The sequence below is a fragment of the Hypanus sabinus genome, chromosome 6, assembly GCF_030144855.1.
Source record: "Hypanus sabinus isolate sHypSab1 chromosome 6, sHypSab1.hap1, whole genome shotgun sequence".
In the NCBI taxonomy this organism is placed as follows: Eukaryota; Metazoa; Chordata; class Chondrichthyes; order Myliobatiformes; family Dasyatidae; genus Hypanus; species Hypanus sabinus.
The window spans coordinates 27761040-27777710 of record NC_082711.1 but is presented as its reverse complement, the minus strand read 5'-3'; the positions used below and the strand labels follow the sequence as shown (position 1 = coordinate 27777710).

General features: G+C 36.9%; 1 protein-coding gene across 1 annotated transcript in view; it reads right to left on the bottom strand.

Annotated features, from left to right (window-relative positions):
- Positions 1–1024: 1024 nt before the first annotated feature.
- ube3c (ubiquitin protein ligase E3C) overlaps positions 1025–16671 on the bottom strand; it is a 153679-nt gene continuing 138032 nt past the window's right edge. The window contains exons 23-24 of the mRNA XM_059971878.1: positions 12692–12822; positions 1025–2193 (exon numbers count right to left, since the gene is read on the bottom strand). Of these exons, the coding sequence (XP_059827861.1) occupies positions 2023–2193; positions 12692–12822 (302 nt within the window). The 3' untranslated portion in view covers positions 1025–2022. The remainder of the gene's footprint in view (positions 2194–12691; positions 12823–16671) is intronic.

The following is a 16671-nucleotide window of genomic DNA, read 5'->3' as shown; positions in this document are numbered from 1 at the left end:
CATCAATCTAACCTGGAAATATCATCTCTCAATCTTTCCAGATCAGAATGCTATAACCTCTTTCTTAGTAGTGCAATGGAATAAGTTTAAAATTGGGGGGGGGGGGGGGGGGAGGTTTGATGGCAGCACACCATCATCTTTTCAAAGGCAATTATGAACAAACTAAATGAATTCAAATCTTATGGGCAAGTTCAAAAGCGTGGAACTGTTACAAGCGTAACTACTAATTCTGTTGTATTTTGCATTGCGGTCAATTAATTGACTATACTTCTCCACTTTGTTTTGCAAATACTTGTCCCCATTGGAAAGATAACAGTATGCTAAACTGACTGTCACTGTGCTACAACAGCTTCAGACAAAATCTGTGACTGTCCTATAATTTTGTGCATTTGTTCCATTAATAATTGGTTTCAGTGACTCATGCTAATTTACTGATTCTTCATTGCAAGATGATGTAGGAACTTCCTATAGTTGACAATACAAAATAACTTGCCTCAACACATTAAACATTTGGATTCAAGCACTGAATTTTAAAGGGAGTTCACAATAAGGTCCCAGCTGAGAGATTTACATTGGATATGGAATGTATTGGCATAAAAGAAATTTTTAAATGTTCTTTTAATTTGATATACATAGGTTAAGTTTTCTGAGAGATTATTTTGCAAATATTTTAATAACAGACATACTAAAATAGGTTCCTAGCATCAGAACGTTGTGGCTTAATGTATCAAATAACAAACTATTGATTGACATGTTAAATCTTCAGACTATTTTAGAAAACAGTTTATTATGTAGGATTAAATTATTTTGAACTGAGTATACTTGTGCAATAAACAACCTTAGGCACTGTCTCTCAGAGCTCTGGAGTATTGACAAAGACTATCTTGAGCTTTCTTTTTACCCCATAAAAACATTTATTGAATAAAAGGCAGTCAAAAATTTATATGGAAATTTGTAATTAACAATTAGTGTTTGAAGTGTTAGGATCTTCACGTTAAAGCAAAATAATGGAATATTTTCATTAGTTTACTTAAACCGTGGTTTTTCATGCAATTCTCAGTAATCTTTCCTAACAGAAATGTACAAAATGACACATCAGCTCTATTATTCAAATTTTAATAGTTGTTAAAGTTACAACTCTTAACAATAAGGACTATTTTGATAGTACAGAGGTTTAATACACAAGAGAAAACTGTACAGATACAGAACAAAAACAATAGTATTCACAGATGCAGATAAAACATGTATTCACATCTCTGTTTACAGAAACTGCTGACTAAATTTTGTCTTAAACACATATACCATGGCCTAACAGAATTATTTATATGAGCAAGCTGAATTCTATTGTGATTAAGTAATCTGTCCACATAATATCTCATTCACTTAATGCATCTTATTCAGAACTCTCACCACAGTTATGCAGAAAGGCCATATAATTAATATAATGTCACGCCATACAATCTTAATCTAGGCTGTAAATTGCCTCTATGTTTTATTGGGTTCCATATTGGGACATAATTGTGATTTAAAACAGACTGTAAGAAATGTGCAACTTTTTAAAAAGTAAAATGCAGCAGTTACATGGTTTATGTGCTTAAAATGCAAGTAACCAGTATGAAGTTTAAAAAAAAACCATTAGCCACAAACTGCCATATAAAAATAGGCTTCTAATGAAGAAAAGCCTATTTTAAATGCAAATATCTTCCATTATTATGGCTTGCTTTATTGCCTGTTTTAATTACCATATAACATTGGCTGAATCTTTGGTTAACGCCATACAGCACAGGCCCAGAGCATCATAGCCTCAATCTTAACAGTAGAAACGCCCAAAGTAGCTTTTGATCATACATCCATCTGAGCTACAAATATATGATTAGAAGAAGCTTCATCTTTGCAGTTCACTTTATTAAAACCCATTTGATTCTACACAACTCATTTCATTCCCTTTGTGAGAACTTTGATTGTTGGTACATGTTGTAAACACTATCCATCATTCTCAACTGTCAGTGTCTCATATTTACTTCAACTTAGCTCAAAGCCTGCTGCTGATTCAATTGCATAAAGTAATTTACTCTTCATAAGACTTTCATCATAAAACTCTGGAAGTTTTAGAAGGTTCATGCAAGTACTGGCTGTGGGTAAACGCTCCAGGTCAGTCCCGCCATTGTGTATACAAAACGCTGGATACAATTCCTAAAATCAAAGTAAAAATAGAGTTAGACTATTCCACAAAGAAAACAGCTCTGTTCAGTTACAATTACCTAGGTTTCTTTTTTCATTCTAAATGAATGTCTTTGAGGATGCAATGGTAACCTCAGCATAAGCACAATCTCAATGAATCCTAAATTGCATTTAATTCCTGAATTATCCTGACCTTCAGATCATTAAAAGATGAATTGAAAATTATTGTTGAAAGATAAAATATTTCATGTTCTCAAAACCTGTATAGTAAGTAACATTCTGGATATTGTGTACCTACATAGCTCACCATGTCATGCAAAATATATTTACAAAAACTCAATCTGGTCCTTCTCTGACTATGGAAGCTTCAGAAACTAAATGGTTTAGCCTTAAATTCACTGAGACATGTTGAGGAAAATCTTCAAAGATTCTGAACCCACAACAAAAACAAAATTACATTGGATAATGAAGATGGAAAAACATACAAAATACTGGAAATGCTCAATGTATAGGAGGAGAGTAGGGGGAAAGAAATACTTCGAAAACAAGCCCATAACCCTTCATCCGAATTGATAAAAGGTAAATAAGACATGTTCACCCCAACATTATGCTTGAAATGACTCTCCAGGATTTTTACTGACATGAGTGGATGACAGAGTGAAACACCAATTTGAAAGTCAGCTCAAATTCAGAAATGTTAATTGTTGTACTGATTAGTTCATAATGTTATGGTTTTAATTCTTACTTCCTGTACTATCTTATGTACAACCATGAGATTGGTTCTTGGTTCTTCAAAAGGTTTAAAGAGTGCACACAGGCTTGTTTGTTCTTCAGATGGTAGGTGTCTATCACTTGTGGCTCCCTGAATTCCCTGTATGTCTCCATATAACGTAGCATTAATGATAACAGCTCAAATGATAGCATATCATAGAGAAACTTAAACTGATTTCTTCTTGATTAATGGAAAATTTCAGAAAATTGTTTAAAATCACAACATTCGAAGAAGCAATTTACTCATCAACTCAGTTTCTCTCATATCAAGCACATCCATCCCTTCATGAATTTCACCCTAACACAAAATCCTCATAATGGGCTCAGCTCAAATAGCCAATGAAACACACTTGAAGGTTAATTTACTGTTTGCTAAATCTGAGGTACTGGAAAAGGAAAAATAAACAGAAATACAGTTGGTTTAGAGAGCAATAAGATTCTACCACCTGATTAATAAGAAAGCAGGAGATGTGATAGCCCATAATGACAGTCCATGTGATATTACCAGCTATTGCTTATAACAAAGTATGCACTCTAAATTTTAAAAAAATTGAATAAGTCTTCATAAACTGATTCCTCAACACCTTTAATTAACTTTAAATTGAAGACACTTTCAATTACAAGTACAAAGAAATATTCTCAATCTCAATGTTTAAAATTTAAACAATCTTTGCTCCATCTAAAATTTAACTGTCAGTTGAGAAAAGAAATGACAAGGCACAATCACTTGTGCAGCATCAGTTACTATAATTAAATGTTAGTATTGAATTATTTCACAATTTTATACCATTTGTAGAAAAAAGAAAAAGATACCTAAAAACGCCTTACCAGTTCTGTTATGGCTGCTACTACATAATCTTATTTAGTAATAATCTCATTTAGTAATAATCTCATCACAATTACCCATGCCAGACTATTTCATTCTTCATTAATTTATTAAACTAAGAGTGTTTTACAAATATTTGCTAATTTGTACCAAATATTTAAAAAGCTACTATCAGTTGGAGGCAATATTCAGTACAAGAATATTCACTTTCAAGTTGATCTGGAACATTAAAAAAAACTACCACACAGTACAGCCCTTTGGCTCAAAATGTTGTGCCAACTTTTTAATCTTAATCCTTCCCTCCCCCATAGCCCTCCACTTAACTTTTATCCAAATGTCTACCTAAGAGTCCCTTTAATGTCCCTGATGTAGCTGCCTCTACCACCATCCCTGGCAATGTAGTTCATGCACTTAAAAAGCCTACGTGACATCCCCTCTTAGTTTTGGAATCACCTTAAAATTATGCCCCTTCATATTAACCATTTCCAAACTAGAAAAATATACTCTTTTTATACAGTAGATGCTAATGATTAAAGATCTGGATTTTCTACAATATCCTGGAACATTCTAGTCTTTAAATTTTATAGTATAACTCATGAATATCATAGTTCTTGTAAAATATCTTAAAACCATTTATGAAATCTTTACAATGTAGAAATATAAATACTGTTGATCCTGAAGTAGAAATTTAACACTTTAAGGCTGTAGTAAAATACCACTTAGAGCTAGCTTAACTATTCATTCATCTGCCTACTGATTTAGTTAACTATTACTGCTTGCAGGAGGTTTTATTCTGGAACATATGATTTTCTGAAAAAGATTTCAATCATCTTCTAAAATGGATTAGCGTTGACAGTGCTATTTCTTTTCTAATGAATTTTTGGACATTTATTGCACTTAATTAAAGATAAGGCAGCATTAATACAGGGCAAAGTCAAAGTGCAGCCTTTGAGCAGAATGCTTATCAAGCAATGAAACGGCTGGTGAAAATAAATGCAAGGTACTAACAGCTAAAAATGGATGGCCCAGAAGCTTTATACGCTTGGCAGATTGTGTTCAGATTCACAACTTATTACTCTAGGCACTGCAGTCTCCCCTGTGCATATATAAATCTGTCTCGTTGTATTACACATCTTCCTAGTGGTTTTTTCTTGCATGGTCTGCTGATGCCATCTATTCATCTTAGAAGATACATTTGTTAATTCACTTCAAACTGAGAATTGGTAGGATGCAAAATTATCACCACAAAAGCACAGGCTAGAATAATACACAATAAACCAAGTCTACTGACAGGTCAACAGTTTACAAAGAGTTCTAAATTTATTGTTTCTCCAAGCCAGACAAAGGGAGAACAATGTTCATATCAATAGTGATATTCTGGTGCAAAGTTACAGACCAATTTCCCTCCCCACATGATCAAAGCACCACCAAAAGTAAAACTACTTAGGTGGATGAGCAAACATTAACCAGGACGCTTGCTGTCTGCTGAGTTAACTGATCTCAGCTTGGGTAGGGTTAAGGGGAATAAGGGAATATGAAAAAAAACATACTAACTGCCAAGTACAGTCCTCATTTCTTGACACTAGGGTCTACTGTAATTTTAAGTATTTCCAATAATGCAATACATCTTTTTCCCATTTTACAGGAAGACTAGAGCCTTGAGTAATAATTTCATGAAAGTGCCAATGACCTGCAAATTATATTTGTGATGAAATTGAGACTCTAAACTTGTTGAAATGTGATTATTCAGCAAAACCAAATGAGATATACTGATTACTAGGGACATCTTTTTCTGCAAACCCAATTCCAGAAGACAATGACAAATATAGAATAAAAACATATGCTTAGCACTTAAATGTATAATATTACCTGTACAATAGCCATTTTCTAACCAACTTTCCAATCACTATCAAGGTCGAGAACTGTAAAGTCTAACAAGGATCAACTCAGTCAACAAATTGTACAAATTAGATAAGGGCAATTTGGCCACTTTTATCTGGTAGTTATTTGGAAGGGATTTGACAAATGATTCTTAATAGCAGTTATTTATTCTTCACGCATTAAGGATTACTATCTGGCAAATTCATCCTGTTTTATTGATCAATGGGATTAATTAGAAGACCAGTAACAGGACAATAGCAAAGACGACTTACAGCCCAGTCCTAGGTTATCATACTCTTGATAAATAATTGGAGAAAGAAAGGCAGAGCATGGCTTTGTAAAAATGTAAAAAGTTTAAAAACAATTCATGGCAAGTCATTTCAAACTCAAATTGGTTCATCATTTAAAATTAACTGAAAATTTTTCTAAAACAACTTCTGAGTTACCATAGCTATGATAGATCTTGGATGAATTTTAATGATCGTGACTTGGGGGCAAGGTGTACCCTGGACACAATTTGTTCTATTACATATGACTTATGACAGGTACATCTAGCGCTGAACTTTATTAAAAAGGGAACTGGAGCCAAATGGCTTAATCTATTTATTTTCTTAAAAGTTACCTCAAAAACATTTTAAAATTTAAATAACTTATATACATCAACTATTTCTCAATGTCTGTAAATCAGTGAGTTTAGAAACATTGTAAAAAGACCTCTGACAACACAATTTATCAGAATGCATGAGGTTGATCCAGGATTCTTACAGGCCACTGCATTTCACCCAGGACCTGGCCGTAACACCTTCAGGACATGAGGAGTTACACTGCTACAAAAAGTTAACACAGCTTTACTCATGTCAAGCACTAGAGGACATTGATACAAGATGACTGACCAAAATGAACACAAAACAAAATTTATTCACCCAATTAATTGAGGCATAAATTTCACAATCTCTCAGACTTATCAAAACAGCTCATTTATGCAATGAGGTAGCTGAGCAGTTAAGGTTGTGTTGCTGAGTGCCATCGAGTTGTCATCATGACCATACATATGTAATGGGGCAAATTATTATATTGTGCCCCATGGACACCTTGCCCCAAATTGTGGTAATTAAAATTCATCCAAAATTTACCAAGAATATGGTAACTCAAAGTTATTTTAGAAGAATTTTCAGTAAATTTTGAATTAAAAATGTGAACTAATTTGAGTTTCTAGTTCTCCATAGGGTTTTTGTAGCAAGATACAGTAGTAAATTGCCAGGCCTTTCTTCCACACAGATTCTGCTGCTGCCCAGGTTGGGATCCAGCCAGATTTGAACTCAGGAGCATCCACCTCGAAATCCAGTGCTGATGCCATTACACCATCAGACGGCCCTAAGGCTACGTACTACTTATATATGTGCTCTGCATGTGCCAAGTCTGAATCCCACCCTTGTCGGTTGAGATCATTTCAATTTTGTCTTAAAAAGCAGTGTTTGATAGGATATTGACTAGTAAGGGCGTCAAAGGCTACAGGTAGGAGAATGAAGTTAGAGGGATAATAAATCAGCCATGATGGAATGGTGTAGACTCAATGGGCCAAATGGTCTTATTTGCTCCTATGTCTTATGGCCTTATAAAGCTTTTATAATGCTACAGAAATTATAATTGCATAAAGATGCAATTTATTTTACTTATACTGCAGGTGTGTGCTTTACACTTATGACTGTGTGGCTAAGCACGGTTCTAATGCCATATTTTAAGTTTGTTGACAAAACCTCTGTAGTAGGCTAAATCAAAGGCAGTGACAAATCAGCATACGAGAAGGAGATTGAGAATCTGGCTGAGTGGTGATACAATAAGAATCTCTTACTCAATGTCAGCAAGTCCAAGGAGCTGACTGTTGACTTCAGGAGGAGGAAATCAAGGTCCGTGAGCTGGTCCTCATCGGAGAATCAGAGGTGGAGAGCGTCAGCAACTTAAAATTCATCGGTGTAATCAGTTCAGAGAGCCCCTCCTGGGCCCAACATACAAGTGCAATTGCAAAGAAAGCACGGCAGCACCTCTTTTCCTTAGGAGTCTGCGAAGATTCGGCATGACACCTAAAACTTCGACAAACTTCTACAGTTGTATGGTGGAGAGTATATTGACTAGTATGAAACAGCAATGCCCTTGACTGCCCAGGTCCTCATGGGTAAAGGCCTTCACATCACTTAAGACATCTACACAGAACAGCATCCATCATCAAGAGCACCCAACACCTTCTTGCTGCTGCTACTTGACACCATTTTCTTGAAGAAGATGACGCCAGCGAACAACACAACCAAGGACAACATCCTTCAGTCTGTGCATGAATTTACTTCTTCCACTTCTTTTAAATCCTTTTTTTTTCCCCCATGTGGTTCTGCTACCTTTGGAGCCTGTGATCTACATTTGGTAGTGTGTGGTAAAGTGCCAGATTGAGTGATCTGGCACTTTGTTGTCTCCAAGGGTGTTTGGTGAGATTTTGAGTGAAGCATGTGGCCTCAAGGCCAAGAATCCTGGATACGGGGCACGAGCCCATGATTGACTCCATTTCTCGCCAATTAAAGTGTTGAGGAAGATTGAAATCATTGAGGCAAGACTGGAAGTCGAGCAGGTATTCAACACTGTCTACCAGCCTCCTTCTCGCTCGCTGTGCTAGAGGGAGGTGTCTGCCTGTGACAGTCTCTCTTGTTCGTTGCTCCCAGGGGAAGGTCTCTACAGTTGAATTTTCTCTCTGTCCTTCACTGCTATTGGAGTCCTGGGTCCTAGGTAAGGTTTAATCAACGTGGTTTGTGGATTGGTCTCTGCAGTCCACGTTGTGATGTGTTCCTGGCTTCTAGTCACTCCTTTTTTGTTGTTATTTTGTGCAATTTCGATCAGGGTGGCCTGCAGATAACGTACGACACAGTGCTAGATTAAACTGAACTGAACTAGGCTGAACTGAATACTCCTCAACTCTCTCAATTACTTTTTCGGCTGGTGATTAATAATTCCGTGTTTTTTGCTCTTTTTTGCGTGGGTAGGGAGGGGGTGTTGATGTTTTCCTTTGAATGGATCCCAAGATATTTTTTATTTCGTTGCTGTCTGTGGGAAGACAATTCTCAGGGTTGTATACTGCATACAATATTTTGATAATAAATGTACTTTGAATCTTAAATCCAGTGAACTTTTGGAAATGGCACATTTTTCCAGGAGTTTCACTTACTGGAAACATCCAGTCATCTGGAATATTTTTAATATTATATAGCTTTGTGAACTGAGGTTTCCATTTCAATTAAAGTTCAACATCTGTAATTCTGATGCAAGGCACACACACCCCAAATGAAACCAAAGTTTTGTGCTAACCAGAATATACAATGCAATATATAATGCAATTTTATGAAACAGACCAAGTGTTCAAGCATAATCATACCATCAAAATCTGCTAGGAGCAAAGTGGGATAGATTGTTAAAGGCACACAGTAGCCTCTATTTAAATATCATAAACTATCAAAGCACACGTGATAAATACTTAATCACCTTCTGACCAGAGTCATTATAGCTCATAACTGCAGCTTTTAAAGATCTCCATTTCAATATTAGTGTTTTATTAAGTTTGTATCATGTTCTGAGTATTATTTACGCTCTATACAAAATACTGCTCAATACAATACTTTTTATTACATGATGCTCTAAGTTGTTCTTCTCAGATTGCTGTCGAGTGACTAATCAGTAACCAGCTGATTGCAATACAGCTTACAAATTAAGTTGAATTACTTAGCACAATTTATCAATGGAAGTGGACTTTGCACAAAATCTTCACACTAACCCATTAATATTTACTGAAATTCTATTATGGGGAAAAGGGGCACATGCAACAAATACAGGTTAAAATAACACATGCCTCATAATATACTTAAACAAGTCAAAAAGTCATAGAAAAGTACAGCACAGAAACAGGCCCTTCAGCCCATCTAGTCTGTGCCAAACCATTTAAACTGCATAGTCCTATCAACCTGCACCCAGATCATAGCCCACCATGTACCTATCCAAACTTAAAGCTGAAATCGAGCTCACAAGGAGCTGTGCTGTCAGCTCACTTCATACTCTCACAACCCTCTGAGTGAGGTTTCTCCTCATGTTCCACTTAAACTTTTTAACCTTTCACCCTTAACCCACAGCTTCTAGTTGTAGTCCCACTGAATCTCAGTGGAAAAATCCTACTTTCATTTACCCTATGTATATCCCTCACAATTTTGTATACTTCTACCAAATCTCCCCTTAATCTTCTACATTCCAAGGAATAAAATCCTAACCTATTCAGTCTTTCCTCATAATTGAGGTCCTCCAGTACCGATAACATCCTTGTAAAATTTCTCTGTACTCTTTCAACCTTATTTACATCTTTCCTGTAGACAGGTGACCAAAACTGTACACAATAATCAATATTATGCCTCAGTAACATATTATACAACTTCAACATAACATCCCATCTCCTGCACGCAATAATTCAATTTAGGGATGGCAATGCGCCAAAAACTTTCTTTACGATCCTATCCACCTGTGGCACCACTTTGAATTAATTATAGACCTGATTTCCCAGATCTCTTTGTTCTACTGCACTTCTCAGTGCCCTACCATTCACTGATTAGACCTACCCTGGTTGGTCCTCCCAAAGAGCAACACCTCCCACTTGCCTGCATTAAATTCCATCTGCCATTTTCAGCCCACTTTTATAGCTAGTCCAGATCTTGCTGCAATAGTCTTCCTCCCTGTCTACTATACCCCAATCTTGGGTATTACGCAAATTTGATGATCCAGGTAACCGCATTATCATTCAGATCATTGATAAGGATGACAAACAACAATGGACCCAGCACCAGTCCCTGCGGCACTCCACTAGTCACAGGCCTCCCATCAGAGAGGCAACCATCTACTACCACTCTCTGGCTCCCCCCACAAAGCCAACGTCTAATCCAATTTTCTACTTCATCTTGAATGACAAGCAACTGAGCCCTCTTGACCAACCTCCCATGCAGGACCTTGTCAAATGCCTTGCCAAAGTCCTATAGATAGCATCCATTGCCTTGACTTCATCAACTTTCCTGGTAAATTTCTTGAAAAATTCTATTAATAATTAGACACAAACCTACCCCTAACCGTTCCCTGTCTATCCTAATACTCACATCTGGTCCATTAGAATTCCTTCCAATAACTTTCCCACTACTGATGTCAGGCTCACCAGCCTATAACTTCCTGGTTTACTTTTAGAGGCTTTCTTAAACAGCAGTACATCAGCTACCCTCCAATCCTCTGGTCCTTCACCTGTTGCTAAGGACGATTTAAATATCTCTGCTCTACCCCTGCAGTTTCTGCACTTCCCTCCCACAGGATGTGAGGGAACATCTTGTCAGACCTGGGAGATTTATGCAACTTAATTAGCTTCAAGTCAGCAAACACCTCCTCTGAAATCTAAAGCACTATGGATTTTTCCTTCTTCTTCTTAAGCGATCCCTTGGGATCAAGGATGACTTCCTTCCACTCCAGTCTTCTGCTTTCTGAAGTAGCTAATAAGTCCGATGTAGGAACCCCTGAAAATTTCTCCCATTCAAATCTTGTGCTGCTACATAGCATGTCATCACATGGAGGCATTTCCCAAGATATGGAAAGTCGAATATGTTTTCCACCGTGAACTTTTATTGATGGAGGGAAGTGTGATACAGTAGAGGCAGATCAGTAGGGGACCTATGTCTTACAGATGTTACAGCCTATTATTCAACATGGAGCTCATTCTCCATGCATGTAGCATTTGCTTATTACAGCTTTACTGCTCAGATAAGGATGACCTTGGTTCTAGATTGCAGTGTCTTAAGTTTAATCCTAAAGATTTGTTCACTAACAATTGTTGGAAATGAGGGACAACTGAGCTCTGCAGATCGGCCCTTAAATATTAGAATAGTCAAGTACTGACATGATATACACAAGTACTTTATATTTTAGAAATACTTGGCTATACAGTTACATTTTGTCTTAATTAGCACACTGACAGTTAAAGTGAATGCCAACTGGCACCATCAGAAGATTAGACCAACTTGCTGAAATGCTGTTACTGCAATTAACAGTCAAGTGATTCATGAAAAAGTAGTATCCTACTGGATATAGCAGAGTACAGATAATTGATGACAGGGCACTTGATATATCTAAAAGAGCTGGCATGCACTTTACAATTATTGTCAAAGTGTGATGGAATGACAAAGCTTTAATAGATGTCAGTTTTATGTTATTATACTTATTTCAGACAACGAGATCAGGACAATAGACAATAGAGGATTGACAAGTGTCATAATTGCACCACGTATTTTATTTAAAGATAAATGCAGAACTAAATACAAGTCAGAGCAGAATGGCCAGATTGGTTCAAGCTCACAGAGAAGCATTTCAGAACACACAAGACATCGAACCTTGAAGTGGATGGGTTACAGCAGCTATGTGTTGAGTATAGAAGGTGCTTAGTAAAGTAAACGTTAAGTGTAGTTTCGAAGTAAGGATGATGGCCCATTTTAGAAAAAGTGAGGAGCAATTTCTTCTCCAAACTCCAGTGCTGAAAAGGCCAAATCTTATTACAAGTACAAGTTTAGGCAAACAAAGATTAAGACAATACAGAGTCAAAAGTAAGAGGGAATTGCATCAAAGTGAAGCCAAAGCCAAGGCCAGATTAGCCAAAATTTGAGTAAATGGCAGAGCAGATTGAATACTCAATCCTTCCATCATTTAATTATTCAATTACAAAATCTGATTTAGACTTTCTCTTCCTTTATGCTTTAACAGTGAAATGACAATTGCACTATCTCTATTTCTCTTTAGCTTTGCTAAAGAAACTTCATTGGAGAGCAACAAATTTTGGAAGTCTCCTTAAGCTTGTGAAGAGAAATGTGTTATTCCTGTCATTTTGCTTCAATGATTAAAACATGGAAACTGGATCAGTTCATGAAAAGGTCAATATATTTCTTTTGCAAATGTAGGATATTCATGAAGGTCCAGAACCTTTACCTTAAATCCCAACAATGGTGGTCGAGAGCAACTCGTGACAAACTTAAGCAATTTCCGCTTTTCATCATTTGTGAAATTTTCTACGACATTCCAGAATATTCTAATAACTGCATGGTCTGCTGAATAACCACCTACAATGAAGGAGAAAACATAGATAGAGTCACTTTTCAAAAGTTATTATAAAATTGCAATGTCCAAACATACTTTGAAAAATATTAAAGAGATCATAGATATCTTTGCTTTTCTGAACACATTCCTTATTCATGGTAAATATCAAAACATCAACAGATAGTCTAGACAAATACACACAAAATGCTAGAGGAACTCAACAGGCCAGGCAGCATCTATGGAAAAAGTACAGTCAATGTTTTGGACCTTCTGCCTCTCCCTTCTCCAGCCCTGTACCTCTCTCACGAATGAACTTGCCAGCTCTCGACTTAATCCCTCCTCCTCCTGGTTTCACCTATCTCCTTGCGCTTCTCTCTCCCCTCCCCCCACCTTTTAAATCCATTCCTTATCTTTTTCTCCAGTTCTGCCAAAGGGTCTCAGCCAGAAACATCGACTGTACTTTTTTCCATAGATGCTGCCTGGCCTGCTGAGTTCCTCCAACATTTTGTGTGTTGCTTGGATTTCCAGTATCTGCATATTTTCTCTTCTTTGTGAAAGGTAGTCTAGAGGTTGTTATCTGGAAATTGTCAAGACAAAATCTCAAGACATTTTTCATGATAACAGATAAATGAGCTGTTAAAGGAAAACAAATAAACAATGAGATACAAAAGCCTGAAAGCATGTACCAACAGGCTCACAGACAACTTCCATCCCACTGCTATAAAGCTATAGAATGGTCCCTTTATACAATAGGATGGACTCTTGACCTCAGAATGCATCTGATTACAACATTGCCTACTAATCATTATATTTTCTCTGTAACTATAATACTATATTCTGAATTCTATTATTATTTTACCTTGTGCCAACTCAAAACACTGATGTGAAAATTACCTGTATGGATGGCTTGCAAGACAGTCTTTCATTGAAACTCCATACATTTTAGCAATCCATTAGCATTATTTTCAACTCCTTACCTAACTTGGTTCATCCATCTCCACAAAAATCTGGCCAAAAGCCCTTCACCCAAATATGTGAATTTATTTGCCTTCATTTGAGTTAGTAGTGCCCAATTCTGCTTTGAGAATTATGAGCACAAAGCATGCCAACTTTTGACACTGGAATGTTCTGAGAAGAAATTATTTCTGATTTCTTTTTAGCCTTTTTGAAATGAAATGTAGGGTTTCCTTACAACTTGAAATGCACAGCATTTGATATTCCACAGTTAAAATGAACTGAAACATTTTTTTCCTGACGTTTGAAAATTTATTAAGATTCACCATTTTCACTGGGCTTCCAACTGAGTGCTGGCAAAAGGTCAGCAACCTGAAATGTTAACTCCAGATGATGCCCAGAATACAGATTATCTTTTATTCCTTTTTGTTTGTATTGATTTAGACTTTTGAATTCTACATTCTGATCAAGGTCCTTGAAATCAGAAATTGGAAACAACATAAATTAATATTTTTAATTACACCCAAAAAAAACCAAGCCAATAAATTATGTTGTAATTATATATGACCCATTAAGGCCTAGTTATAAACTACTTTATATTACTTTCATGAAAGTCAGCTGCAGGTCAGAATCCTGACTGCATTATTAAGATGGCCAATGTAGCATTCCAGTAGTACAGCAAGATTTTTATTTTTATTATACCCCGGTTTATAAATGATCACGCACTCTACTGTAAGCACAGCCTGGAATGTATTCACACTATTTTGTAAAATACCTGTATCATATACTTCCACTAATCCTTAAGGTGCATACATAATTCTGCGATGACACACTGTTACAGATTTTTAAAAAACATGTAAAAGTCTAGCCATTTCGCAACAGATGGGGTATGTATCTCCAATAACTTACAGAAAGCTCAACGTCATTTAGAATAAATCAGCCTGCTTGATTGGCATTCGAGGACTCCATCAATCATCTTAAACATTTACTTCTTCTGTTGCTGGATCCTGTGGCTGCACCATACATCTGCAAAATGTGCTGCAGATACAGTGCCTAAAAAATCACAGTGGATTTCATTTGGCTTTTTCTGACACAGATCAACAGAAAAAAAACTCTTTCCTGTCAAAGTGAAAACAGATCTCTACAAAGTGATCTACATTAGTTACAAATATAAAACATGAAATAATTGATTGCATAAGTATTCAGCCCCTTTAATATGACACACCAAATCATCACTGGTGCAGCCAATTGGTTTTAGAAGTCACATATTTAGTTAAGGTGTCCTAGCTATACATAAACCTGTGTGCTGTCAAAGTGTTTCAAAATACACTTGTATCTGGAAGGTCCAACCACCGTGAGTCAGTATCCTTGCAAAAAGGACACCATGAAGACAAAAAACCACTCTATGCAACTTTGCAAAAAGGTTATTGAAAAGCACAAGTCAGGAGATGGATACAAGAAAAGTTCTAAGTCACTGAATATCCCTTGGAGTACAGTCAAGTCAATCATCACGAAAAAGGCAAAAATAGGGTACAGCTGTAAATCTGCCTAGAGCAAGCAGTCTTCAAAAACTGAGTGACCGTGCAAGACGGGGACTTGTGAAGGAGGTCACCAAGGGACCTCTGAGGACTCTGGAGGAGTTACAACCTTCAGTGGCTGAGAAAGGATAGTAGCAAAGAGAAAGCCACTGTTAAAAAAAACTCACATGAAATCTTAGCTAGAGTTTGCCAGAATGCATGCTCTACTCTCTCCTTACCCATGACTGTGGCTAGGCATAGCTCAAATACCATCTGTAAATTCATGATAAAACAACCATTGTTGGTAGAACCTCAGATGGAGATGAGAGGGTGTTTAGGAGTGAGATATGCCAACTAATGGAGTAGTGTCACAACAACCTTGCACTCAACATCAGTTAGTCAAAAGAGCAGACTGTGGACTTCAGGAAGGGTAAGACGGAAGAACAGATACCAATCCTCATAGAGGGATCAGAAGTGGAGAGAGCAGCTTTATGTTCCTGGGTGTCAAGATCTCTGAGACCTAACCTGGTCCCAACATATTGATGCAGCTATAAAGGTGGCAAGACAGCAACTATACTTCATTAGGAGTTTGAAGAGATTTGGCATGTCAACAAAAACACTCAAAGAAACTTCTATAGATGTACTATGGAGACCATTCTGACAGGCTGCATCACTGTCTGGTCGGGGGGAGAGGCTCCTACACAGGGTCATAAATTTGGTTCGGTCCATCTTGGGTACTAGCCTACAAAGTATCCAGGACATCTTCAAAGATCAGTGTCTTAGAAAGGCAGCAACCATTATTAAGGACCCCCAGCACCCAGGGTATGCCCTTTTCTGATTGTTACCATCAAGTAGGAGGTACAGAAGCCTGAAGGCACACACTCAGCAATTCAGGAACAGCTTCTTCCACCCGCCATCTGATTCCTCAATAAACATTGAACCCATGAACACTACCTCACTTTTTAAAATTATTTCTGTTTTTGCATGATTTTTAATCTATTCAACATACATAACTGTAATTATTTTACTTACTTATTTATTTTTACTGCTGTTAACAAATTACATGACACACTCTGGTGATAATAGTCTGATTCTGATTCCGTGACTCTGAAGTCAGCTGGAAGGTTCTATGGTATGATAAACCCAAAATTGGAACTTCTTGGCCATTGGACTAAATGCTATGTTTGGCATAAGCCAAACACCACATATCATCAAAGACACATCACCACCATAAAGCATGCTGGTGGCTGTATCGTACTGTAGGATGCTTTGCTGCAACAAGCCCTGGAAAGCTTGTGAAGGTAGAGGGTAAAATGAATGCAACAAAATATAGGGAAATACTGAGGAAAACTTGATGCAGTTTGCAAGAAAACTGCAACATGGGAGATTTGTTTTACAGCA